The sequence below is a fragment of the Daldinia loculata genome (genome assembly GCF_022478755.1).
Source record: "Daldinia loculata strain CBS 113971 unplaced genomic scaffold F4817scaffold_9, whole genome shotgun sequence".
Lineage (NCBI taxonomy): Eukaryota > Fungi > Ascomycota > Sordariomycetes > Xylariales > Hypoxylaceae > Daldinia > Daldinia loculata.
In genome coordinates this window covers 244,995-268,506 of record NW_026054863.1, presented here as the reverse complement: position 1 = coordinate 268,506, position 23,512 = coordinate 244,995, and the positions used below count along the sequence as shown (strand labels likewise).

The 23,512-nt window shown below is 44.7% G+C and overlaps 6 protein-coding genes across 6 annotated transcripts; 4 read left to right on the top strand and 2 right to left on the bottom strand.

The window, feature by feature from the left end:
* The first annotated feature begins 168 nt into the window (after positions 1-168).
* Positions 169-4,580, top strand: F4817DRAFT_329218 (putative RAD50 protein). The gene has a single exon (XM_049302249.1). It carries the CDS (start codon positions 365-367, stop codon positions 4,286-4,288), a length of 3,924 nt encoding a protein of 1,307 aa, XP_049161684.1. The 5' UTR covers positions 169-364; the 3' UTR covers positions 4,289-4,580.
* Positions 4,581-7,113, bottom strand: F4817DRAFT_329216 (uncharacterized protein). The gene is made up of 3 exons (XM_049302248.1): positions 6,737-7,113; positions 6,625-6,673; positions 4,581-6,572 (listed from the first exon to the last, which is right to left on the bottom strand). Exons 1-3 carry the CDS (start codon positions 6,796-6,798, stop codon positions 4,998-5,000), a joined length of 1,686 nt encoding a protein of 561 aa, XP_049161683.1. The 5' UTR covers positions 6,799-7,113; the 3' UTR covers positions 4,581-4,997.
* A 1,936-nt stretch (positions 7,114-9,049) lies between these two features.
* On the top strand, positions 9,050-10,951 carry F4817DRAFT_299961 (uncharacterized protein). Its single transcript, XM_049299783.1, has 3 exons — positions 9,050-9,845; positions 9,906-10,383; positions 10,439-10,951. The coding sequence occupies exons 1-3, from the start codon at positions 9,715-9,717 to the stop codon at positions 10,925-10,927; spliced, it is 1,098 nt and encodes a 365-aa protein (XP_049161682.1). The 5' UTR covers positions 9,050-9,714; the 3' UTR covers positions 10,928-10,951.
* Positions 10,952-12,547: 1,596 nt separating this feature from the next.
* F4817DRAFT_329212 (CTLH/CRA C-terminal to lish motif domain-containing protein) lies at positions 12,548-14,983 on the bottom strand. The gene is made up of 3 exons (XM_049302247.1): positions 14,925-14,983; positions 14,307-14,844; positions 12,548-14,238 (listed from the first exon to the last, which is right to left on the bottom strand). Exons 2-3 carry the CDS (start codon positions 14,431-14,433, stop codon positions 13,034-13,036), a joined length of 1,332 nt encoding a protein of 443 aa, XP_049161681.1. The 5' UTR covers positions 14,434-14,844; positions 14,925-14,983; the 3' UTR covers positions 12,548-13,033.
* A 62-nt stretch (positions 14,984-15,045) lies between these two features.
* F4817DRAFT_329211 (uncharacterized protein) lies at positions 15,046-18,314 on the top strand. The gene has a single exon (XM_049302246.1). It carries the CDS (start codon positions 15,356-15,358, stop codon positions 18,053-18,055), a length of 2,700 nt encoding a protein of 899 aa, XP_049161680.1. The 5' UTR covers positions 15,046-15,355; the 3' UTR covers positions 18,056-18,314.
* Positions 18,315-18,643: 329 nt separating this feature from the next.
* F4817DRAFT_299920 (LETM1-domain-containing protein) lies at positions 18,644-20,778 on the top strand. The gene has a single exon (XM_049299782.1). The coding sequence runs from the start codon at positions 18,917-18,919 to the stop codon at positions 20,576-20,578; it is 1,662 nt and encodes a 553-aa protein (XP_049161679.1). The 5' UTR covers positions 18,644-18,916; the 3' UTR covers positions 20,579-20,778.
* Positions 20,779-23,512: the final 2,734 nt, after the last annotated feature.

Sequence of the window (23,512 nt, the reverse complement as noted above, 5' to 3'; positions counted from 1 at the left end):
GGATTGAATTTGCCTGCTCCTGCTTTCTGGTGGCCTAGACAATTAAGTTTAGGCTGCTGCAGGTACTACCTACCTTAGTACCAGATATACATTGATACATCATGTACCTAGCTCAACTTACGTACAATTCCTAAGGCGCGTCCCCCTCCAAAAATTGTACCACAACGCGTCCGATTGAAAATTAATCATAAGCAACTTCATAAACCACTTCTACCACGTAAAGGACCAGATAAAGAAATACGCATCTTAAGCATTCCCATTAATTAGCGAAGCCCTCTAGACTGCAACTACTAGATAGTATTGGTCTCATAGTATGGGACGATCGTTTTGTAGTCCGGAAAACTCGGGACTTTGATCCGTCACAATGTCTAAGATAGACAAACTGTCCATCTCGGGCGTCCGATCCTTCAGTCATCTCACTCGAGAGACTATCCAGTTCAACACTCCCCTCACTCTCATCGTGGGGTATAATGGCTCAGGTAAAACTACCATAATCGAGTGTCTTAAATATGCCACCACTGGCGAGCTACCTCCCAACAGCAAGGGGGGGGCTTTCATTCACGATCCTAAGCTATGCGGAGAGCGAGAGGTCTTAGCACAGGTCAAGCTCAAGTTCAAAGTTCCTCCTGATACTACTTATGTGGTCACCCGTAGTCTACAGCTCACCGTGAAGAAGACCACGAGGTCCCAGAAAACCCTCGAGGGTACCCTCCTCACCGACCACGGCGGCGAAAAGAACTCAACCTCTTCTAGAGTAATTAACCTCGACACCGCCGTCCCTACCAGTCTAGGTGTCGCCCCAGCTATCCTCGACGCTGTGATATTCTGCCATCAAGACGAATCGTTATGGCCTATGAGTGAACCTTCAGCTCTCAAAAAACGGTTCGATGAGATTTTCGAGGCTATGAAATATACCAAAGCAATCGATAACCTTAAGTTGCTAAAAAAGAAACAGGGAGAAGACCTACAAAAATATAAGATCATGGAAGGCCAAGACAAGGCTAACAAGGAGAAGGCCGACAAGTGTGAAAAGCGATCTCAGGAACTATTCCAAGAAATAGAGCGGTTACGGAAAGAATGTGAACAGATGGAGAAGGAGAAGAACGAGGCTGATCAGAACGCTGTCGAGATGCACCGGGAGGCGAACAGCTTTCTTAACATCGTGAACGACTTGAAGAGCAACCAGCGAGAACTCGGCTACCTTCAACAGAAATTAGAGGAGACGAAATCCAGAATGACTGAGATGGACGAGCCCGACGACTGGTTGCAGGACACTCTAGCACAGTACGAAGATCGGGTTACCAGACTTGAACAGGAACATAAGGAGAACATTGAGCAGTTCCGACAGTACCAGAAGGATCACTCGAGGACTGGTGATGAGATAAAAGAGAAGCTGGCAGAACAGGGCATGCACCAATCCGACAAAGCCAAGTACGAACGCCAGCTTGCTTTGCGGATCGAGCACATCCATCAAGCAGCCCAATTACATAGTATTCGTGGGTTCGATGGAGATCTGGATGACCACAAAGTTCAGGCATTTCAGGAGCGAATTCAAACTCTTCTAGCAGACAAGAAGCGAGAATTTGAGAGTCTGCAGTCAGAAAATGCTGACGAGCTCGAAAAGAAGAGAGCCGCCATTGGCGACTTGGACAATCAGAAGGCTCGCCATACGCAAAACCGCGTTTTTGCGAGGCAAGCAATTGGCAAAATAGAGAAACGAATTGCAGCCCTGCAAAAAGACCTCAGCTCGGTGGAGGTTGACGAAGGCAGCAAGGCGTTACTTGACGCATCTTTCAAGGATGTAGAGCAACGGCTCGGACAGGCCACCCAGGAATTGCAGAAAGGTGACTTCGATACGAGATTACAGCAGGAAGAGAGCAAACTACAACAACTCGAGGCTGAGAATAATAAACTTAAGCTCGAACTCATGGAATCTACCAAGCTCCTTTCTGACCGAGCGCAATTAGATGTTCGCAAGATGGAGCTGGCTGACAAGAAGCGGAAACTAGATACCCTCACCAGCACCTGGAGCGATAAGATATCTAGCATGGTCAGCGGCCCGTGGGAGCCTTCCACCATCAGTCGCGAATTTCAGAATGCTTTACAGCTGAAGACACAGGCCTATGACGAGTCAGTCCGAAAGCGCGACGATACTGTTCAGCAACTTAAGCAAGTGCAGTATACACTTTCTAATTCACAGGCGACGGCCAGGAAGCATAATGAAGAGATGGAGCGATGCAAGTTAGCGGTACTTAGTGCGCTTAAGGCAGCAGGTTCTACGTCCGAACCGAGCGTTGATAAGCTACCTCAAGAGATTGAGCGCCTCGAAGAGGAGATCCTTACCTTGGAGAAGGATCTAGCCCTCTTCGAACACTTCAAGGACTACTATCTAGAATGCCAGAAAGTGTTAAATAAACACAATAGGTGTAAACTCTGCGATCGCACATTTGTCGACGTAAGTGAGAAGTCGCGCTTGGTTAAGAAAATTAAAGAAGCGCTCGGGGAAGCTAAGAAAGAGGAGATGCAAACCGAGCTGGCCGAGTGCGAAGAGTTGTTAGGAAATCTTCGAGCTGTTCGTCCTCAAAGTGAAACATACGCTAGACTGATGTCGGAAAAGGGCGATACCGACAGGGAGATCCAAGTAGCTAAAGAAAGAGAAGAGGTCTTGGTGCAAAACGTTGAGGAGATGGACGAGATTGTCCGAGGAAGACTAGAGGAAAAGCAAGACCTCGAGTCAATGAGCAAAACAGTACACACCATCTCTCAGACACAGAGAGAGATCGAAGAGGCTGAAGCTCAGGTGGAGAGTATTATGTCTCAACAGCAGTCCAGCGGTGCGGTTCGAAGCACCCACGAGATCCATGAACTGCAAGACAAATGCGCCGAGCAGATGAAAGGAGTAAAGCACAATTGTTCGCAGCTATCAAGTGACAGGCAGCGTATGCGAGATCTAATAAGCTCTCTTGAACTTGAGCGGAGTCGACTAAACAATAGGATCGGCGATGCTAGTCGGCAGCTTGAGAGGAAGAAGTACTTCCAAGACCAGATTCAAGCTCAGAAAGATGATATGAACAAGCAAAAAGAAGTTATCCAAGAAGCAGATAAAGAAATAGGGCTAATCGAGCCGGAGATTTCCAAGGCCAAGGCTATCCGAGATGATACGCAGCAGAGGGGACGTGCGAAAGAGAAGAAAACTGCCGATGAGCGGGACGGGCTTGCGACATCGATGAATAAGCTCAAGTTGGTTAGCAATGACATACAAGATTATCTGGATCGCGGCGGTCCGGCGCTCCTCGCTGCTAATGAGCGGCAAATTCAGTCACTCGATAAAGTCATTAAGCGTATCGAGAAGGACATGAACGACTTGACAGCGCGAACCAACAAAATCAAGGAAGAAGTTAGCAATAGTGAGTTGAGAAAGAAGAATATCATGGACAATCTCACCTACCGTAAAACTCTTCGAGACATCGAAAAATTCAGACGAGACATCGAAGAGCTTGAGTCTCGTAATGCTAACGAGGATTACGAACGGCTCGATGCCGAGGCTAAACACTGGGAATCACGAAGCCATATGCTGAACGCGAATATAAGTTCTATAAAGGGAACGATGATGAGCAAGGATGGCGAGTTAGGGCGTCTAATAGACGAGTGGGAAACCGAGTACAAAATGGCAAATGACAAGTATCGCGAGACACATATCAAGGTGGAGACGACCAAGGCGGTGATCGAGGATATAGGCAAGTATGGCACAGCGCTTAGCAATGCCATTATGCGATACCACGCACTCAAGATGGAGGAAGTGAACCGGATTGCGGGCGAGCTGTGGCAGAGCACATACCAGGGCACGGACATAGACACAATCCTAATCAAGTCGGACAGCGAGGTCACGACGGGCCGCAGCTCATACAACTACCGAGTTTGCATGGTGAAGCAGGACACCGAGATGGACATGCGAGGAAGATGTTCGGCCGGACAAAAGGTACTAGCAAGTATCATCATCCGCTTAGCATTGGCAGAATCGTTCGGTATCGGCTGCGGACTGATCGCGCTCGATGAGCCTACGACCAACCTCGACCGCGATAATATTCGAAGCTTAGCGGAGAGTTTGCATTCCATCATTAAGGCGCGAAAGGCGCAGGCCAACTTCCAGCTCATCGTCATCACACACGACGAAGAATTCCTCCGACACATGCGCTGCTCAGATTTCTGCGACTACTTTTACCGCGTGAAGCGTGATGACAAGCAGAATAGCGTTATCGAGCGCGAGAGCATTTCTACCGTCCTTTAAGGCGGAAAGTGCTCGTGTTTGATGACTCAGTAGTTACTTGATTGAAAGGTGGCCGTTTATTGTATTCCGTTAGATGCTTGCATGCATTTGCGCTTCGGATTTGGTTTGCGCTGTGAAATTTTGCTGGCGCTATGCGAAAAGACTGAGATTTAATAATGGACTACGGAATCATGTACCATACTCTGACCAGCTTCACCAAGGGAAGCTTAGACACTCGGCATGGATTGGAACGAGCATTTCATACGTGTACAGATCTAGGTAGCCAACATAATAATATCACGATGTACGGACAATCCATCCTGTCCCATCGTCACCAATACCCATGCAGTGAACATTCCATGCAATGATTGATCCACGGCGTATAAATGCGGGCCAGGGCTGAACCGACGCGTTGTCCATTCATACAAAGTATCCTATGTCACGGCAGAAAATGACTATACTACGGTCCCCGACGGTCCATAATCCACCTCCGTCTGGTATCAAGTCACAAGTTCCAAAAATCCCAAGACCGAACGAGAAAAAAAAAATACAGTATACCCCTCCCCTTTCTCCTGTGCCAGTTCCAACCAAATTCGACCTCGGAATACGGTCCTTATCTTACGTGCGACCAACGACCGCGTGTCGCGACCGGATAGTCCTTCCTTATTCCGTTCTCGCTTCTGTAATAAACAAACGACTACAGCCATCTGCGGAGATTAGGGAGCCTATCCTAGACGCTCCCCTGCACCCCTTTCGCTTCTTCCTTGCCATCGGAAGAAGTATCCATAGCCTCGGCCTCGGTCTGTCCTTCTTCGGTAGTCGTCTTGGACGCCAGTTCCTTATCCTCTTTTAGTTTCTTCGTTCCCGCAGCGCCCTCAGGCTCGTCCTCCGCTTCACGTTTCGTTTCTCGATCGCTGCCTTCGCTTTCCGATGCCTCGACGTCCATCTTATCGCCCGCCGCGTCCGTCTTCGGAGGACTCTTGCTACTTCCACGGCCCCCTACCGCTTTTCGACCAACCGCTGCTTCGACGTCGATGCCTTGCATCTCGACACCACCTGGACTGCCGATCGTAGTGCTCCCGAGACTCGTGTTGCCGTGCTGCGGACCCATGTCCTCTGGGCCAATTTCCTCGGGCCCGCGCGCGTGCGGCTTCTCGTCGTCTGTGCCGGTTACCGAGCCCAGAGGGGCGTCGGCATCTACGGTAGGGGTAGCAGTACCGCTAGTAGAAGTAGGGGTATCTACATTCGGAGGAGACTGGGACTTCCTGTCAGCCTCGGGACTGCCGGATGAAGAAGTCGGCGTCGCTGCATTTTGAGGTGATTCGGTACTCGGAGAGGTGGACGCTCGCCGGTGAACCTGGGCGTGCGGGTTCCCGCCGTGTACGTGGTGGCTAGGCACAAGCTGGCTGACGGGGACCACGCCAGCTCGTTGTTCCTGCCTCAGTAGCTCGCCTTGAGTCACGCCTATACCACGGGCGCCCATTGAGGGGATACCATTCACCGATACTGATACCGTCTCGATACTACCGACGCCATTGGGACCATCGATGGTCTCGGTGCTTTCCGTACGTACCTCGCCTTCGAGATCACCGCCTATTGGGCCGACTGCTCCGCTATTCTGGCTGTTAGGACTTCTAGTTCCCGGTGTTCCCAGTGAGGATTGCGAGGGCCCACCAATTCCATGCTGGTTTGGCTGGAGCCAGGGGATGGGAGTCAAGAGAGCACCGCCTAGAGCTTCGTCACTGCCGGGTGCGGCGAAGGGCGACGGCGAGGCTATGGCATCGGATATTCCATTTGTCAGCAGCGATGCTGTTTTCATATCCGGTATCGCCGGAGGGAGTGGATAAATGTTAAGACCCGAAGTCACATGGACAACTCTATCGAGGGCATGAAGATATGTTGGCAATGTACGGTAGTGATTTCTAGGTGCTAGGACAAGCTCCGTTAAGCGTTGTAAAGTATGTGGAGGGTACTTGGGGAATGTGGATTTTAAAGTAGAGGTTATCTCGGTAAGCATAGAGATGATTTGTGGTGGTAGCGTGCCCGGAGGAAGGGCTGTGGAAGAGGCGGGAGCTGATGTAGACAGCGGGTTTACCCGTGGCGCAATGGGTGTATTTTCTTTATTATCTTGAGAAGATGCTGAGCTCGGCGGCTCTAAAGGCGACGACGGCAGTGGCGATAGAAAGTTCTCTGTCGGCTCTGAATAGCGTCGAACTAAGGGCGGATGTGGTATCGAAGATGGAATAGCAGTAGTAGCAACCGCCGTGGATGGCAGGTTAGGTATTGGGAATTCATGATGTGTGATCTACTTGCAGAGTTTAATACTTGATCACCTAAAGTTGACATATAATACTGACCTTTTCGATTCGCGCCACTATTCCCGATAATAGAGCTGGCCATATTGAACTGTTCCCAATAGTAAGAGACCCTGCCGTGAAAGTGAATGGAAAGCCATTGGCGTATGCTTACAAGTCAACAGAACCACCGTTCGCGATTGCGCGTAAGACATCTTCCTCGTCAATTTCCATCATATCGGGAGTAGTATTAAGGCGCTACGGTTGTAAAGTAAGTATGGTTGTAAGTAGTAAGTAGATTTTTGCGTTGATGCCGAATCGCGTGTCAGGTAGCTCCAAAAGCTTCGGTATTTTTTGACGTAGTTGCGTTGATGCGCGGATGCGCGTTTGAGAGCTGCGTGGGGCCTCCACTAATCGATTAACTAATTCAATATTACCTAAGGTAATTGCCTAGGTTAGGTACATGTAGCTAGGAGGTAACCCGTGGCGGTGCAGATCGTCCGAGGCTGAGTTCCAACTTTCAACTTCCAAGCTACCCTGCCATTGGAGATTTTTATTCAGCCTCCTTAACAGGTTTGAGAATTGTAGGTACCCCTGTAGCTATCCTATACAATTACATAAGGTAGACTGCAAGCCATACTCTCAATTAGATACCTACCTATGCTATCTCTTCGGACCGCTTCTTCTCTACCAAGCCATCACAGTGTAACTTACATTGGTATATTAGGTGCATTTATTCCAAATTACAGATTAAGTTGTGGATAACCAAATTTTGTGTGATACATAAATCTATAAAAGGGCTCTCGCAACTTGGCAAGGATAAGTACGTAACTAACACGAGGGAATGCAAAAGGCCGAGTTATGAAGTGTGGAGTTTGGTTTCAGAGTTTATTAGTCAATTATACTATAACAGGTAGTTTCTCCTTGCAACTCGCCCACTCCGACAATTAAGAGAAGTTGCATTGCAAGCACATAATAGTATCAAGTATCAAATAACATTCATATAGTAACTATTTCAAGCCTTCACAACAATTGTAATAGCCTATAACTTACACAAAAGGATGGAGACATTAGGTAGCTTGATGATCAACATTGACCATCTAAGGGGCTGAGCCATCTTGGCATTGCGCTCTACCCTGTCTACCTCATATTTCCATGGATCATTCTGCGAGCGGGACTCCGCTAGGCTGAAAGTCCCTGTGCATCGGGGACTACCCAGATAATAGCAGGTTGTAAATAACTTGCTGCATAAGGGTCCTCACAGGGTTTAGTACTATGTAGATGGGAACGCAATGTATCACATTGTACAAATGAGCCAGTTCCGTATTGCGCGTAAGGCTTATTCGAAAAGGAAACCCCCGATCAACCTAATGGCTTTACAGTACAATTGTTAAAGTGAACAGGAAAGAATATGCCTATACGCACCTAAATGACACAGTTCAGCCAAGTAGTCTTAGTAGTTACACAGACTCATAAATACGAAGTCGAGGCGTTCTCGAGTGGATATGGACTACCAAAGAAATTTATTTGTATACCTATCCGGGTACATATCCAATGAAGCACAAGATACCATATAGGTTAAGCATTAGACACACGTCATCTTCATTATCAGTGATGTATAGATTCCATGTCGAACGTTGCATACATACGTATTTTCGTATTCAATAATTCAAGGTACCTACCTAGGTAGATACAATAGGCAGTTAAGGTACCTAAGGGCGAAAAGATGGTCGAGATGCATGGCATGCCCTTTCCCGACATCAGGGATGGAAACCTCTAAAAGTAGAGTTCGCTAGCATGGCACTAAGCACATAGCAAATTTACTAACAAATGTCACTAACAGAAGTTACCGAAAAAGCCCACATCCCCACTACTAGCGCATGGCTCGTCCTACTCACCCTGTCACCCCCGTAAAAAAGAAAAAAACAGCCCCAGCTCCAAATGTCGAGTCAAATGTCAATGTCAGCACAGCCCATTTGAAATTCGGATTGAATTACAGCTGTTGATCCGCGTCCCCGTCCACCCGTCAGCAAAGGAACATCTGACATTCAATCCGAATAACCGTTCAAACTCAATTTCTCATCCCTTTCACTATCAGACGAATCAGACGAATCAGACAAAAGAAACAACACAACGGTATTCGTCGCATTTCCTACAGAGACTGTTCCCTCGCTTAGTTCACGGATTCCCTATTCTCCCTATTTTCCGTGTTGGTCTCCAACTGCGCCTCGTTCTTCAAAGCAGCAAAGCAGCAAGCGACCGAACTATTAGTTGCACCTGTAAAGCCACGATGCGAAGCAATTAACCTGATCTGCCGCCCTCTTTTTTTCTTTCTTTTTTACCGCTCGCTGAGACCTTGTCTTCGACTTCGACCTGTCGAGTAACCAGGAGCCGATCCTTCAAAAATAACTGTGACAAGAAGCACCGAATAATCCCCAAGAGATTCCTTTTTGGCGCGCATACTCAAGACACATAAAGCCCGCCAAGCAACTGGACTGCCAGTCTAGGCCGCGGACAGAACCGAATACAACCCCCCTGCCTTCATTCACCCTCGTCACGGATCAAACTCATCAATCTGTTTCAGGCAGTCCAGCACGTCCAGCACGTCCAAACTTCTATCGACCTCGCAAACAATAATTAAACCTCGCCATCGACCTTTCATCATCCACAATACATCGCGACGTTTTCGTAGATCGGCGTTGATAGCCTCTACTAACGTCAAGATTGTTTTGTCGTCAACTAGCTCCTTTGTTCCCTTTTCATTACTCAGTTGCCCAGCCCAGCCCAGCCCAGCCCCGCCAGGCTATTATTCGCATTGCTTGAGGCAGTGGAAGAAAAAACTAGAGGATAACAGGTTAACGGTTAAGCGAATTGAAATCATCGACCGAGTCGTAACAATAACTTCGCCAATAAGCATCTCGATCGTTCCCATCCTCTCTTCGCGCTCGCTATTTGTCCGACTCCTCACTTTCGGGGGAGTCCAGTACCAGCAATCTGGCGTTCGGACATACATCTCCGTCCTTTTTGGCTGGGGATTCAGCGGGTTTCCGGCAAATCCCCTCTAATCAATCATTTCACTCTCCAGAGCAAGAATACGCCCAGTACTCGCAAGCGCAATATCCACAGCAGTACGTTGGTCGTCGCGATACCAAGATGGCCGCGAACAAGAGTAATCGGGCTAGCAGCCTAGCGAAATCTACCGGCGAGATATTCACTAGGAAATGGCCGCGCCTATTCTTCCTTGTTGCTGCTATACAAGCCGTTATCGTAATCGTCTTTGAGGCGTAAGTTGCTATCGCCGAATACTTCTTCCAGTCTCAAACTAATTGCTTTCTCCTTTCCAGATACGCCTTTGCCCAGTTTCAAACTGGCCTTAAACACATGAGGACTGTAGAAGACTGGGGTTCGGAAGAAAATATGCAAGATGGCATGGCTCAAATAAGAACCATCCCAACCTTCCTCGGCCTACTAATTCTTGGCTTCCTGTACGACGTAGTGTTAGCTTGGGATGCACTGCGCATGAAGAACACCATTCAAGTCATCGGTCTCTGTGTCGCCAACCTTGCTCTTCTCATCTACAGCGCCCTCCAAATTGACCAGATCCGCGTGGCCATTGCTAGACTAAAGCAGTATAATGCTTTCGAAGACCTCGACGTATGGGAAGAAGTCCAAGGTGTTCTCATCGCCATGCCGTGCATCATTGCCCTCGCCAGCGTTGTTCTAAGTTTCATTGCTTGGAAGCTTTACCAGGAATTCGCCTGGGATATCCTGAAGCATATAGGAGCCGACTACAGGATGAAGAAGCGATTCCTGCACTACCAGGTTTGTCACATGCCATGCCATATCGCTCCTATACACGACTAATCATGTTTGGCAGGTCTACATTGCCCTTCTAAAATTCGATTTCTTCTTCTTTGTCGGTTTCACTATCCAGTTCCTAGTCGTGGTCGGAGGCAAGACATCTACCGAATTCGGCCTAACTGCTGCCGCCATCCCTATCACCATCGCCATTCTCCTCTGTGCGGCATTATTTACGCGACGGGAATGGAAGATAGGCATGATAATCATCATGGTCCTCTATCTCGGCGGTCTTACGTATTTCATCTACAAGCTTGAGCGAATCTTCGATCCTTACGAATCCAAGTATTACCTACCCGTTCGCAAATCTTTGACGACGTTTGCAGTACTCACTATTGTCTTAATCATTCTGACCATCATCAACGCTCTGGTCTGCATGTTCAATTTCGGTGCCGGTCTGAAGCAGCACCTCAATGCTCCTCGAGAAGAGATCGACAAGGACCAAGCTAGCTATTCCATGCACGATGTCAAACAGCCGCAGCTGCCGACCAGAATGACGATCGACTAGTCATGAGGTAGCAAATAGGTGTACAAAGCGATACGATTAAACGACCTTTTAGTTTCGAGCATTTTCTTTATTTTTCAGATATCCCAAGTATTGTAGTTTTCTCGTACAACGAGGAATGATTTTTGCGAATTTCGTTTGTCTTCTTCTGGCGTTTAATCGGGTCGAAATTAGGATTCGACCTCCGATGGAGTTACGGAACAAACATTCTGCGCTCCAAGTGTGTCGCGTCAGACTTGGTGGAAATCTGGATAGCATTCACCCGACGGGGAAGAGGTCATTGCTGTACCAGCGCGTTAGTAGTAGACAGGTACTCAGGTGATCAGGGAATACCCCCATCCCCAGTTCGATATTTCTCGCTGGGGGGTTCAGGTTGCATGGTTCGCGGGTCTCTTCCGGTAGAGATGATGACAAACATCGAAGTCAGACTTATAAGCATATAGTCTATGTAGTTACCTAGCAGAATAGAGGCAGATGTTCTGCGGTTTGATTCGTTATATGTCAACTTTTTTAATAGTACCAAAGACTACCTAAGGTAACTTTGCCCTTACAGTAGGTTAATAACATTAAACGTAAAGTCCCAAAAACTCATGCAGGGCTAAGAGTTAATGGTAAGGCTGTAGGAATAGTAGAGTTACCTATCATCCGAAGTTGGGGGTAGATGCCGTATAGCCGGATGAATCATATGAAGGACTAAATTCTATCTCAAAAATCCGGTTTGCCTTTCTTCGGCGTTGCTGGCAGCAAGCTAAACGAGGTATCTAGTCTACTTTGACTTATAGAATGAGACTCCACTTGCAATACCAGGAGACGGAATACCGGCTAGTAACTAAATGTGTAAGACTTGCTTGATACCGCTACCCAACGGGTACAAAGGGAGGTGAACCAACTACACAGTCCGGCTGCGGCTACGGGAAACCGGCACACGTCTTTTTACACGATGAAGCTAGAACTCTGTTTGAGATCCTACGACTACAATAAATACGTTAAAATATCAATTTTAATATTAATTAGCCTTCGAGAATGGCGAGAAAGGGTTATATAAGTGACAGGCAAATCTTTTTTAAAAGGTAATAATAAATAAATATTATACATGAAATGCATTAAAGTTTAACCTTGCTTATTAGATTTACTGTGTACATATAGAATTAGTTATAAAATAAAAATGAAATAAAAGGAGTATGATTGTTTCGAGGCTAGATTTAAAAAGGAGTCGATCCAAGTAAAAGGCATAAGAAATATAATTTTATGCTTGGTATATAAGACGGTTTAGCACGAGACAGGCGAGGTAAAAGGGACAATAAAATAGATGGGTTCTACTGGAAAACTATAAATATTTATTAAGCAAAAGCCACAAGACGTTCTAGCTAACTAGTCATAAGATAGGGTGTAGGTCCTTTATCAAATGAGCTTTTATTAGTTCCATTTATCATTACCTGTGTTTTTACTACCTTGCCCCTTGTGAGAAAAAGGCTATAATCATCGTTCCAGAGTCAATCAATCGTATGGTTCCTCTTTTGTATTCCCTTTGTTAAGATACTCTCCTTGCTTTGTCCGTTTACACTTAGGCGTATAGTTACAACTTAATCCTTATCTCATACGAGTAATAATTCTCAACAGCAAGGTGTAATGCTACTATTCAAAACAGTAATCTAACTATTCCACTAGTATTAAATTATTAAGCTCCTCTAAATGAAGCGAAATGATATCTACAAAACAGTCCAAGACAAATTTATACTAGTTATTTGAAAACGTCCCTCGTATATAAAGGAATATTGAAGGCACTTAGCTTTTACGACATGTACTTTTGATCTTTAACTGTATTAAATCTCATATCCTAGCAAGGAGGATGGAATAAATATACCCCCGGAGACTTCATTATAATCATGTAAAGCAATGTCCCTAAATAGGTACGTTAAGTACGTTCTGGCGCGTTGACGCCCGAGTTGAGTTTTGGCACACCGTCCTCCAAGACCCTCGTGAGAGCGACATCCCCTGACCGACCCTATCGCCATACGCCGAATTCAATTAATCAATCCCATTTCCGGCAAACGCATGAGAAATAATGCACGCATTTCCTAACGAATTAATATTTGTTCTGTAATATGCTTACAATATGATCTCCTTTGCGTCTTTAACAACACCTTCACTAGGGCAGTACGGGCACTTGTACCGGCTACCTTTAGCTAGCCTGTGCAAGCTCTCTTTTGCTAAAACGTGGCCGCAAGGTAGGATGACAGGCGGGTTCGATTCCGTAGTTTGTTCCTTGCTCACGGGGCACACAAAAATGGAGTGGTACATCATGCTCCGGGGAAGCGGCGTCTCGAAGGCCAGCTCGTTGGCCGTTGTCCACTCGGTGCCCTTCGCCTTTGTTTTAGAGTTGTACTTGACTAGTTGAGGCAAAGCCAGAGCCCCGGCCGTAGCTGCGACGTAGAGGGGTGATTCGGCTGATAAACCCAAAAGTGAACAGAATTCTCGAGTAAATGATGCTGAGACCTCATCAAAAGCTGCCGAGATGTCAAATATAGAACTATACGGCGAGTCTGCTAGGTTCCGGGAATACACTATTGCGGCGCTGAGCTGTCGAATCTCGCGCAGATGGCGGTGCTGGAAACGACCAAAGTTCTCCCTAGCATATTGTAATGCGCCCTGTACCCCATTCTCTGACGTATTAGGCAGCCCATTGATTTCAGGACCTTTGAACAGCCATATGAATTGTAGCTTGCAGAGCTCAAACTCTAGGTTAGAGCCCCTCGCCTCAAGTTCTACGCAGTTCTCTCTGGCCCAGCTTATAGCAGGTAATAGGTTGTGTGCTTTGAGGGAGGAGAGAATGGAATACATGTCGGCGAAGGAGGACTGGAGGGCTTGAGAATGGAATGCCGTTAGGTCGGAAGGGATATCGGCATCGGATATGATGGCGTCGGTAGGTGGTAGGTATTCAGGAGACATGACTGGATGAAAGTCGGAGTCAGATGGTTGAGATTCGGGCTGCTGAATCTGCGTAGGCTCGGGCTGTTGTCGAGAGTCAGGTTGTTGATGTGCTTCGTTGATAAACGTCGAGGCTACGCCAAACTGGCCCTCTCGTAGTAGATGCATGACGATAGCCCGGTTTATAAGAGTCGAGTGCGACTCCATGGGGTCGTGTTCGGTAGGCAGAGTGCCCTGGGCTTTAGGAAAAGCATTCTTTAGGGACTTGTTGAACTCATTCTGGGCCTTGTAGACATGTCTTAAATTGCTATTTAAGACGTCTAGTTGCTCCTTTATGGGATTTTGTAGTTTAGCGAGGGTTAGATTAGTAGTATGAGGGTTATTTGCTGCGGCGTTCGAGTTAGTACTAATGTCGTGAGGGGAAACGGTGTCAATTCGAGGATCTCCTATTTACCTGATGCCACCTTTTCCCGCGCAGCGGTGAGAAGGTCTATGACCTTGTCGACATCTTGTACCGCATCGGACAACTTAGCTGAGCCGGTCAGCTTGTCGAGGTCCTTCTGTAATTGTAAAAAGGCCATTTTGAAATTGAGCACGAGACTCTCGAGAATGGCTGGTAAACCTGTACTTGTGTCCTCGTGATGAAGGTTTCAACTTTGCGCAAAAAAGGACTTTCGACGTGACTTCGTCTCGGAGAACCACTAGATAGTTGTCATTCTGGCAAAATGTGCTAGACTAATTGGCGGGAGAGTTAAACGGTTCGAACCGCCGAGTTTATAACAAGACAAAGAAAGTTTCCAAGGCCCGGGGGGTTTGTCGGAATAACGTATTGAAGTAGCGGGTTAACAGTTGTACGGTCAAACTCAAAAGTCAGATGATGGCGACCTGCATTGTTTTGCGCCAGTTACGATACCGATTAAGCGGTTAGGTTAGTTACATACCTGGCATCGCGGTAACCCCGGATATTAATTTCTTCATCTGAACAGTCGGGCCTGCCCAGAATCGCATGATTTAGCCGGTACTCGGACTGTCTGTGGACTGTCTCTTTTACAGATGTGGGGATGTTACTTACCTAGGTAGCAATGACGCATATAACCCCACTTAGTTGCATTCCCCTGCGCTACGTTTGTTAGTTGGCTCCAATACTGACAGCCCAGACAGCCCAGACAGCCTTCAGGGGAGCTCCCTTTATTACTTTACCGTGGTACCTACACGGACCAACGAAGCGGTAACTCTTGATTAGGTAGGGGTAGCTACATAACCCGTTAACTCAACTAATTCACCTTTTGGATTTCAAAGTAACATCCGACACCACCTACGTTACCACCCTCGTCACATGCCAGCTTTCAATACGGAATACGGAATACGGAATACTGCCTACCAAATTCCATTGTACTACTGCGTCATCTTTGTTAACTTATCCGGTCGCTATGTTTTTGTTATCGAATTTCAGCGCATGATGAACTCTAGATTAGTACGAGACAGAGGGTTAGGAGTGCAACCATGTCGTTGCGACCGCTTATATCCTCGACTGAGCATAGGGGACAACGCGATGACGAATCGGCAGCTATGAGGACCTCTGCGCAAAGGAATATGGCCTCGAGCCAGCTGGATCGGGCGACGACAGTTTCCCCTGACTTGAGACAAATTACATCTACGCGCCGCCGTGTCATTATTCCAGACCCCGTGGCTTTCAGGTATCTTGAAGGGGACCCGTGCGTTACTATCGCTGAGCAAAGTCGAGAAATCCGAGGGTACGAGTTGTACCTAGTTGAACAATGGGCTTGTTCCCGCCAGTCGCCCACTGTCGTCATCGTTACATATACCGGGGACAACAAACACGTCGTCGTTGTGGGTGTACTAAGTGTTCCGGCCGACGAAAAAGCGTGGTCACCAAAATTGCGTCTCTATTTCAAAGCTATCCAGCAGTACCATGCACGACCGAAAGAAACGGATTATGGCGAGTTGATGGTAACAAACCTGAGTAGCTTTCCTTCTGCTTTAACCGTTATACTAGTTCCCGACGGCGACATCAAAAAACATCGAAGGGAGTTTATCGTCATTGAAGATCTCAAGAGGCTCGGATGTTCTGGTCGATCCGGCATGACCCTGTCCGAGCCTACTGGAGCCGCCAAAGCCAAGTTCTACCAGCTATATAAGACAACTGAGAAGATGCCGTTTTCAGACGTCGTTATTGAATTGGTTAAGATTTGTCAAGTGGCTCTCTTATTGTTTGGAAAATTGGAACAGGTTTATATTGATGGGCTGCTCTGCGATGTAACCGAGACTGCCATTGGGGATTGGTGGACGGAGTTCGGAGCTGAATACTACAATATAGAACCGGCGGATGGGATTTTAGGTCCGACGACTGTTGCTGCATTGCTTGGTTTATTGATGGGCGCGCGAAATAGGTTGAGCTACTTTGGAGCACCTGTCCCAAAAGATGTATTCGACATCGACGCCACCGAGAAAGGTATTTCTCACTTCCAAAAATACCAGAAGCTGGAGAGAACACGCCGGTTAGATCGGCAAACTATGCACAAGCTTCATACCGTGACTGCAAAAGCAGCCGCAGGCGAAGGTTGGGGCGTACAGAAAGCAGTTAAATCAACAATGACTGAAATAGGTGGAAAGCGAGGCGAGATTGTCCTTGGGATGGTCAGTGGACGCGACAAAGGTGGGATCGGAGATATCGAGACTCTGGATCTTGATAGGTTCATCAACTTAGCCTCTGGAGAGCGAGCGAAGTGGCTATGGTTTGGCAAGCCTAAGCGTTCTACGGCTGACAATCACGAAAAGCCTATTCCCGATATGAGTAATATCCTATTCGGCAAGGAGGAGCCCTCTAGTCAAGTAAAGAGGACGCATTCGACACCTTTGGAAGAAGAGACAGAAACTCGCCGGCGAGAAGACACTCCTATTTATTCGACTCCAGCTCCCGGGTCCGCGGTTAGCATAGTGGATAACCCCGGAGACAAGGATACTATCCGGCGTGGATTCAAGAGCGTCGCTCGAGATGCTCGTTCAGGTCTTGGACGTATAAAGGATGCTGTTTATAGTGGAGGTGGTCTACGTGGTCACAACAGTCGGCTGTCGAAAGACGAATCTTCGGAAACCACGATTACCGGCCCGCGATCATCTATGCTCTCCGATTCCTCTACGGGGATTATGACAAGTCCAAGTTCTGCTCCGGGTCCAGGTCAGGTTGGTAGGGCATTTACTTGGAAGACTAAGCCGGAAGAGTACCTAAGCGCCATAAGGAGAGACAGGGAAATTGAATCCGCCCCGGCCTCGGTAGCCCTACTGGGGATAGAGGAAACGCCCGTTAAAGAATTACGGTCAATGCCTAAAGCGAATGGTCACGTGCAAAGATCGATAAATGAGGACTTCAAACGTGGTTCACAAGCCGTAGAGATGCGAAATGAAGTAGCAGCGGTGGTTGAATCCTCAGTGGCAAACTCGGTTGTGGCCGAAAGTGATCTTCAAGGACCGTTCGTCGAGACGGAGCAGCAGCAGTTTAGTACCGACCTACCCAGTCTATATAGGCGTCACAGTATCGGGGTTTCACGGCTTCCGGAACGATGCTCCTTGAATGAGGCTAGATGGGCGCGGAGACTTTCCTTCGGAGACGCTGAAGAAGCCGTCCTCCGGTGGGAGGAGGTAATCAGCCTCGACCAGAACGCGAATTCGGATAGCATAGAAGTGCCGGAGAAGCATGCATACCTGACGGAACTTGCCAGGAGTCTGTACGTGAATGTTTTGGACGTTAAGCAGAGCATTGAGCCGTGGGTCGATTCCAAGGTTAAATCAGTCGTGGAGTTGGATGATTATTACGCACGCCAACAAGAGGAATTGCAGGCGCTATACGATCAGCTCACTGATGCATACAGGCGGACCAAAGAGGATTCGCAGGAGACAATCGCAGCTCAAAGGGCGCGTATCACGGAAGCACTTGGAGACGTCGGAGTACAGGCGGCCAAGCTCGAGTACGAGATTAACGCTCTTGTCTCCCGCGTCCAAGATGTAGAAGAGGGCGTTGCGCAGTTCGAGATACAAGTGGACGATGTAGAACGGAGGGCGGACGAGCTCAAGATACAACTTGAAACAGAAAGCTGGCTACACTGGGCGATGCGAAGGCTGACGGGAATCGGTACAGGCCCGAACATTACGAGACCACGGCAAGAACCTCAACATCAGGAATGATTATTCATTGATTATATTCTAATTCGAAGCATGATACTTGTACCGTTTTGAAGATATCCTTTAATCACCTTACGGCCTGGGCGGGGAAAAAAAGGAGAGAGCATATAGCATTTGGCGAAGCGAGCATTTGGAGTTAGCAAGTCATTATCGTTACTTACTAAATTACTTGTATATCTAGATACCCGGGCTGGCGTAATATATTTTATTACTATTGTACTTACCTTCTTTAGGTAGTTAGTATGATCCTGATATGCTTGAATTTCTTTTACGACTATTATTGGTGACATCAATACTTGCTCTAGTGGTGGAGTAAAATATGTATGGAAGATAGGAGACCAGATGGCACCAGCGGCAGATTTCCTGACGTAATTGAGTTGTTGAGTTGGGTACTTATCCTTAAGTAAGCATGGTCCGAGCCGGAAATGTCCGACTAAATACCTAGACTTGATGTGGAATTATGGAGTAGAGAAAGGCCTAGACAGGGCGGACAAACGTAGATTGTCATTATCGGTCATTATCACCACGTGATTTAGGCTTTTACCAACATTGTACTATGTAAGTCGACCGGACTTAGTCGTTCGGGGGTCGGGTCATGCAATGTAATAACCTTACTTTAATAACCCGATTGCATTGGGAGCGAGAAAAAGCTACTTCTTCATTCCTATCTTTCTCAACGTTTACTCTTGTACACAACTTTCTTGCAACAACCGCACACGCACGCACACACACACACACACACATACATACACACACTCGCGCCTTTACACCCTCGCACTTACACACCCACTGCCATTCCCAAAGTTATCTCCCTATTCTTGTATGCTTAATTAGTTCACCGTTATCTTTCGCCCCCTTATCGATATGAGCGCATCCTCTAGAACCGCTGCCCGCAAGGCGGTTTTAATAAACCCCTTTGCAGGGAGAACTGCTGCTCGACCGGGCCTTGCTCTTCCATCAGCCTACCTTGGGCGACAGAGCCGGCAACTTCCTTCAGATTTCGCTGTGCGAGCCCTTCTAATTCCTATTCGAAGTATATCAACCGAACGGCATTCGGTTGGGCTCTCCGACGTACCACCCCCTGGTTTCAACGCAGAGCAGGCCAAGAAGCCGCTCCCGAAGACAGACACGCCTGCCTCGAGCAAGAAGGCGTCTGAGGCTAAAGCAAAAGCAACCGAGGACACAGACGCTGCAAAGGCAACCCAATCTTCCACTGGCGAGCCCTCTGCCGAACCCAAGTCCTTGACCGAGTTGGCCGCGAAAAAGGCAGCAGAAGTTGAGAAGCAGGAGGGGAAACAGGAGAAGAAGTTGACTCTCGGACAAAAGATCAAGCATGAAATCCAACACTACTGGGACGGCACAAAGCTTCTGGCGACGGAAGTCAGGATCAGCAGCAAACTAGCTTTAAAGATGGCTGCCGGTTACGAATTGACCCGACGAGAGAACCGACAACTGCAACGCACAGTTCAGGATCTTGGACGCTTAGTTCCATTTTCAGTCTTCGTCATCGTTCCCTTTGCCGAAGCGCTCCTACCTATCGCCCTAAAATTGTTCCCCAACATGCTGCCTAGTACATACGAAGCCCAGCAGTCCAAGGACAAGAAGGCGGCGACGTTACGTGCGACTCGTAAGGAGGTCAGCGCTTTCCTCCGGGAGACTCTGAAGGAGACGGGGCTTCCTCTGTCGCCTACGACGACGCAGAAGGAGGAGTTCGCCACGTTCTTCCGAAAATTACGGGCCACCGGGGAGAAGCCGAGCACAGACGACGTCATTAAGGTTTGCAAGGCCTTTAGGGACGACCTGACTCTTGACAATTTGTCCAGGCCGCAGCTCGTATCTATGTGTCGGTACCTGAATTTGAATACGTTCGGCACGGACATCATGCTCAGGTACCAAATTCGTCACAGAATGAGGCAAATCAAGAGGGACGACAAGGCGATCAGCTACGAAGGCGTTGACAGTCTTAACGTCGCAGAGCTGCAGACTGCATGTGCCAGCCGAGGCATTAAGACGCATACAGTATCGCCCGCTCGACTACGAGAGGACCTTCAATCTTGGTTAGACCTACGATTAAAGCACGGGGTTCCTTCGACGCTGCTCGTGCTAAGCAATGCTTACATGTACGGCGAGAAGACAGAGGGTGGCTTCCACAGCCAGATCGAGGCCCTAACTGGTGTGCTATCATCTATCCCCGAGGAACTCTACCACGAGATCGAGCTTGAGGTGCACAATGCCGAGGGTGCGGCGACCAACAAGCAACGACTCGAGGTTCTGAAGGAGCAACAGGATCTGATCGAGGAAGAGAACGAGCAGAACCAGGAGAACCAGGACACGGGTCTCGCTACGCCCAAGGATGTGGAAGACATTGACGATAAAGAGGATCGCGCTCAAGCGGCAGCGGCGGCGGCGGCGGCGGCGGCAGAGCAGGGCCTTAACAAAGAGGTGGTGGGCGAAGCGGTCCATGCCGAGGCCGACCTGGTTCAAGCCAAGGATGCGCAGCAAGAGCAGCAGAAGGTTGAGAAATAGAGAGATGGGTTGCATCATGTAGGCGGCAGCGGCAGCGGCGATTAACGAAAAACCAGTGCATGGACGGACGGAACAAATGTTTGGCAACGCTTCTCTTTTGTTTAAACTTACCAAGTGTATTATGGCAACTAGGGTCTTGCCGGTGTATCACAAGCGATCAAATCCAAGGGGTGGAGAAGGGAGACCAGGAGTCGCGGTTTTACATACCTAGGTGCCTACGATACTAGGGAGAAAGGGAGAGGAAGGGTTTAGGTTCTATCATAGAAGAGACATTCGTCACCATGGAATTGAGACGGCGAAAATAGACTACTTTGACTTTTTTTTTTTTGGAACGATTTTGGAAATGGAGTTTTGGAGTTTTCTCATTTGTTCTCGGTGAAGCTGGTGATAGGTTTTTATATCATATTGGTGCGGTGATGATTAATTGGTGAGGGGGTGAGAGGATGAGAGGATGAGAGGTTGCGTACACGTGAGCATCCGAGACTTTAGAATTGGTGTTGTTGGCGCCATGCGTTTTGATGATGTGCACGCTTTTCATTTGTGGACTGGGCTGCCTAGGTAGTTGAGTGGGCATGTCGCATCAGCATCTGTGTCTCGGGCTGATTGATCTACATATGGCAGCTTATGATCAACGATATTAGCTGAGCCTCTCATGTGCACTATACTATGTAGAGTGCCTACTTTATGGTGCGATTTATTAGTTTACCATAGCGGGAAAATATGGTAGGGTTTAACCGTTGTAATATTAAAATGCTTGAAGTTTATAATGTTTCCTGATCATTGCACAATGCTTGATTTTTGCGCAATGGTTGCGGAAAGTGCAACGTTAATAGTATTAAATTATGTTTTTTATATATAAAGTTAAAATTTTACATAATTAATAAAGTAAAATGGTGTAATGGTAAATATTGCGCTTTGGAAATCATTTAAAAAAAAAAAAGGTAATTTTTTTTTGATTTTTTTAAATTTTTTAAAATATTAATTATTGTTATTATTATTAACATTATATTTTTTTTAAACATTACGTAAAAATCAAACATTATGTAATATTGATTTTTAATTAAAAAACATTATAAAATTTAACCATTTTATATGTAATAATACGTATTTATAAATAAATAATTTTGGTATAATAATTAAAGGTTGTAAAATGTAAAAATAATACGGGGTAAATTATTTTAAATGATTTTAAATTAAAATTTCGATTTTTTTTAATTTATAAGGTTGTATTTTTTTAACCACACCATTTTCCCAACCAATCATAACCCGTATAACTTTTTTTAAAAAAAATTAAAACTTTAGTTTAAAATTACTTTAAATACGTTTTTTTTAAAAAATCGTTTTACGGGGAATAATATTAACATTATTTAATTAATAAAATTATTAAAAAAATAATAACGTTAATATATTTTTATAATAAATAATAATTATATATAATTGTATTAATTTTATCATTAAATTTATTAATTAAATTTACGTATTTTAAGTTTTTTAAAATGTTAAATGTAAGTTATAACAGTTATAACGGTTATAACACCGGTTATAATATTAATTATAATATTAATTATAATAATTAATTTATTAATTAATAAAATTATTAAAAATAATAACGTTAATACGTTTTTATAATAAATAATTATTAATTATATAATTATATTAATTTTATTATTAAATTTATTAATTAAATTTACGTATTTTAAATTTTTTAAAATGTTAAAAATAATTATAACGGTTATTAATAATAACCGTAATATTGGTTATAACGGTAATTATAACACGTAACATGTAATGCGTAACGCGTAACAAAATTATATAAATATAAAAAAAGTAAAAAAGTTTAAATAATATTATTATTATTCCCGAATATAAAATAAATTATTTTATACATGGTTATAACCGTGGTTATAAATGTTATTATAAATGATTATATTTTAATATGTTTTTAAACGTTAAAACTTGTAATATTATAACGTAATATTATATAAATATAAAAAAAAACAAAAAGTTTTAAATTATTATATTAAAGTTAAAATATAATGCGTTTTATTTTATTTATATGTATTATTAATTATAATAATAGTAATAATATTATTATTATAAAATAATTTTAACGTTTAAAGTTATAATATAAAAACGTAACGTTATATAAATATGTAAAAAGTTTAAACAAATTGTAAAGTCTTGTTTAATGTAAAACTTAATAAATTAAAAAAGAAAAAAGAAAATCTCTTTCGTGGGTTATTTTAATAATGTAATTAACGTATAAATAAAATAAATATGGTAGTTTATTTAATAGCTTATATAAGTTATTATAATAATAATATTTATTAATAGCTTTTTTATAAAAAATTTCCAACGTTTTTATTAATTTAATTTATTATAAATGTATTGTATTTCTTTATTATATTGTTAATTTACTATATTTATTATATTGTTAATTTATTATATTAATTTATTACATTTTATTGTGTTAATTTATTGTATTAATTTATTACATTTTATTATATTAATTTATTGCATTTTAAAATCTTTTATTAAGTTTGGATTGTTATGGGAAAATTTGTAATTATTTCTTTGGTGTATTTGCAAGTATTGTTTGTATTTTAACATTTTTAATTTTATTTTTTTTAATTGTTAATTTGTAGTTTTTAAATTTTTTTAATGATAATTTTGATTTTTTTAATATGGTTATAAATATAATTAATACTCTTTTTCTTTTTAATCTTTTTAAGTTATATATTGTTTGTTTTAATTAATTATATTTTTATATTTTATCTGATATTTTTATTAATTGTATAGCTTTTATAAGTTATTAAATATTTCTTTTTTACTGGAGAATTTTATATTTTAAACTATTTAATTGCTCGCGTAAAAAATTAAATATTTTTTTAAATTTGTTTAGTTTTTTAACTTGGTTTATATATATTTGTTTTA

Bases quoted from the DNA above. Each gene is read 5' to 3' on its own strand.
- F4817DRAFT_299961 (XM_049299783.1), top strand. From the start codon at position 9,715: ATGGCCGCGAACAAGAGTAATCGGGCTAGCAGCCTAGCGAAATCTACC. The intron at 9,846-9,905 runs GTAAGTTGCTAT...TCTCCTTTCCAG, and splicing joins ATCGTAATCGTCTTTGAGGC to ATACGCCTTTGCCCAGTTTC. The intron at 10,384-10,438 runs GTTTGTCACATG...CATGTTTGGCAG, and splicing joins AGCGATTCCTGCACTACCAG to GTCTACATTGCCCTTCTAAA.
- F4817DRAFT_329216 (XM_049302248.1), bottom strand. From the start codon at position 6,798: ATGATGGAAATTGACGAGGAAGATGTCTTACGCGCAATCGCGAACGGT. The intron at 6,674-6,736 runs GTAAGCATACGC...TATTGGGAACAG, and splicing joins AACGGTGGTTCTGTTGACTT to TTCAATATGGCCAGCTCTAT. The intron at 6,573-6,624 runs GTCAGTATTATA...CTCTGCAAGTAG, and splicing joins TAGTGGCGCGAATCGAAAAG to ATCACACATCATGAATTCCC.
- F4817DRAFT_329218 (XM_049302249.1), top strand. From the start codon at position 365: ATGTCTAAGATAGACAAACTGTCCATCTCGGGCGTCCGATCCTTCAGT.
- F4817DRAFT_329212 (XM_049302247.1), bottom strand. From the start codon at position 14,433: ATGGCCTTTTTACAATTACAGAAGGACCTCGACAAGCTGACCGGCTCA. The intron at 14,239-14,306 runs GTAAATAGGAGA...CGAACGCCGCAG, and splicing joins GCGGGAAAAGGTGGCATCAG to CAAATAACCCTCATACTACT.
- F4817DRAFT_329211 (XM_049302246.1), top strand. From the start codon at position 15,356: ATGTCGTTGCGACCGCTTATATCCTCGACTGAGCATAGGGGACAACGC.
- F4817DRAFT_299920 (XM_049299782.1), top strand. From the start codon at position 18,917: ATGAGCGCATCCTCTAGAACCGCTGCCCGCAAGGCGGTTTTAATAAAC.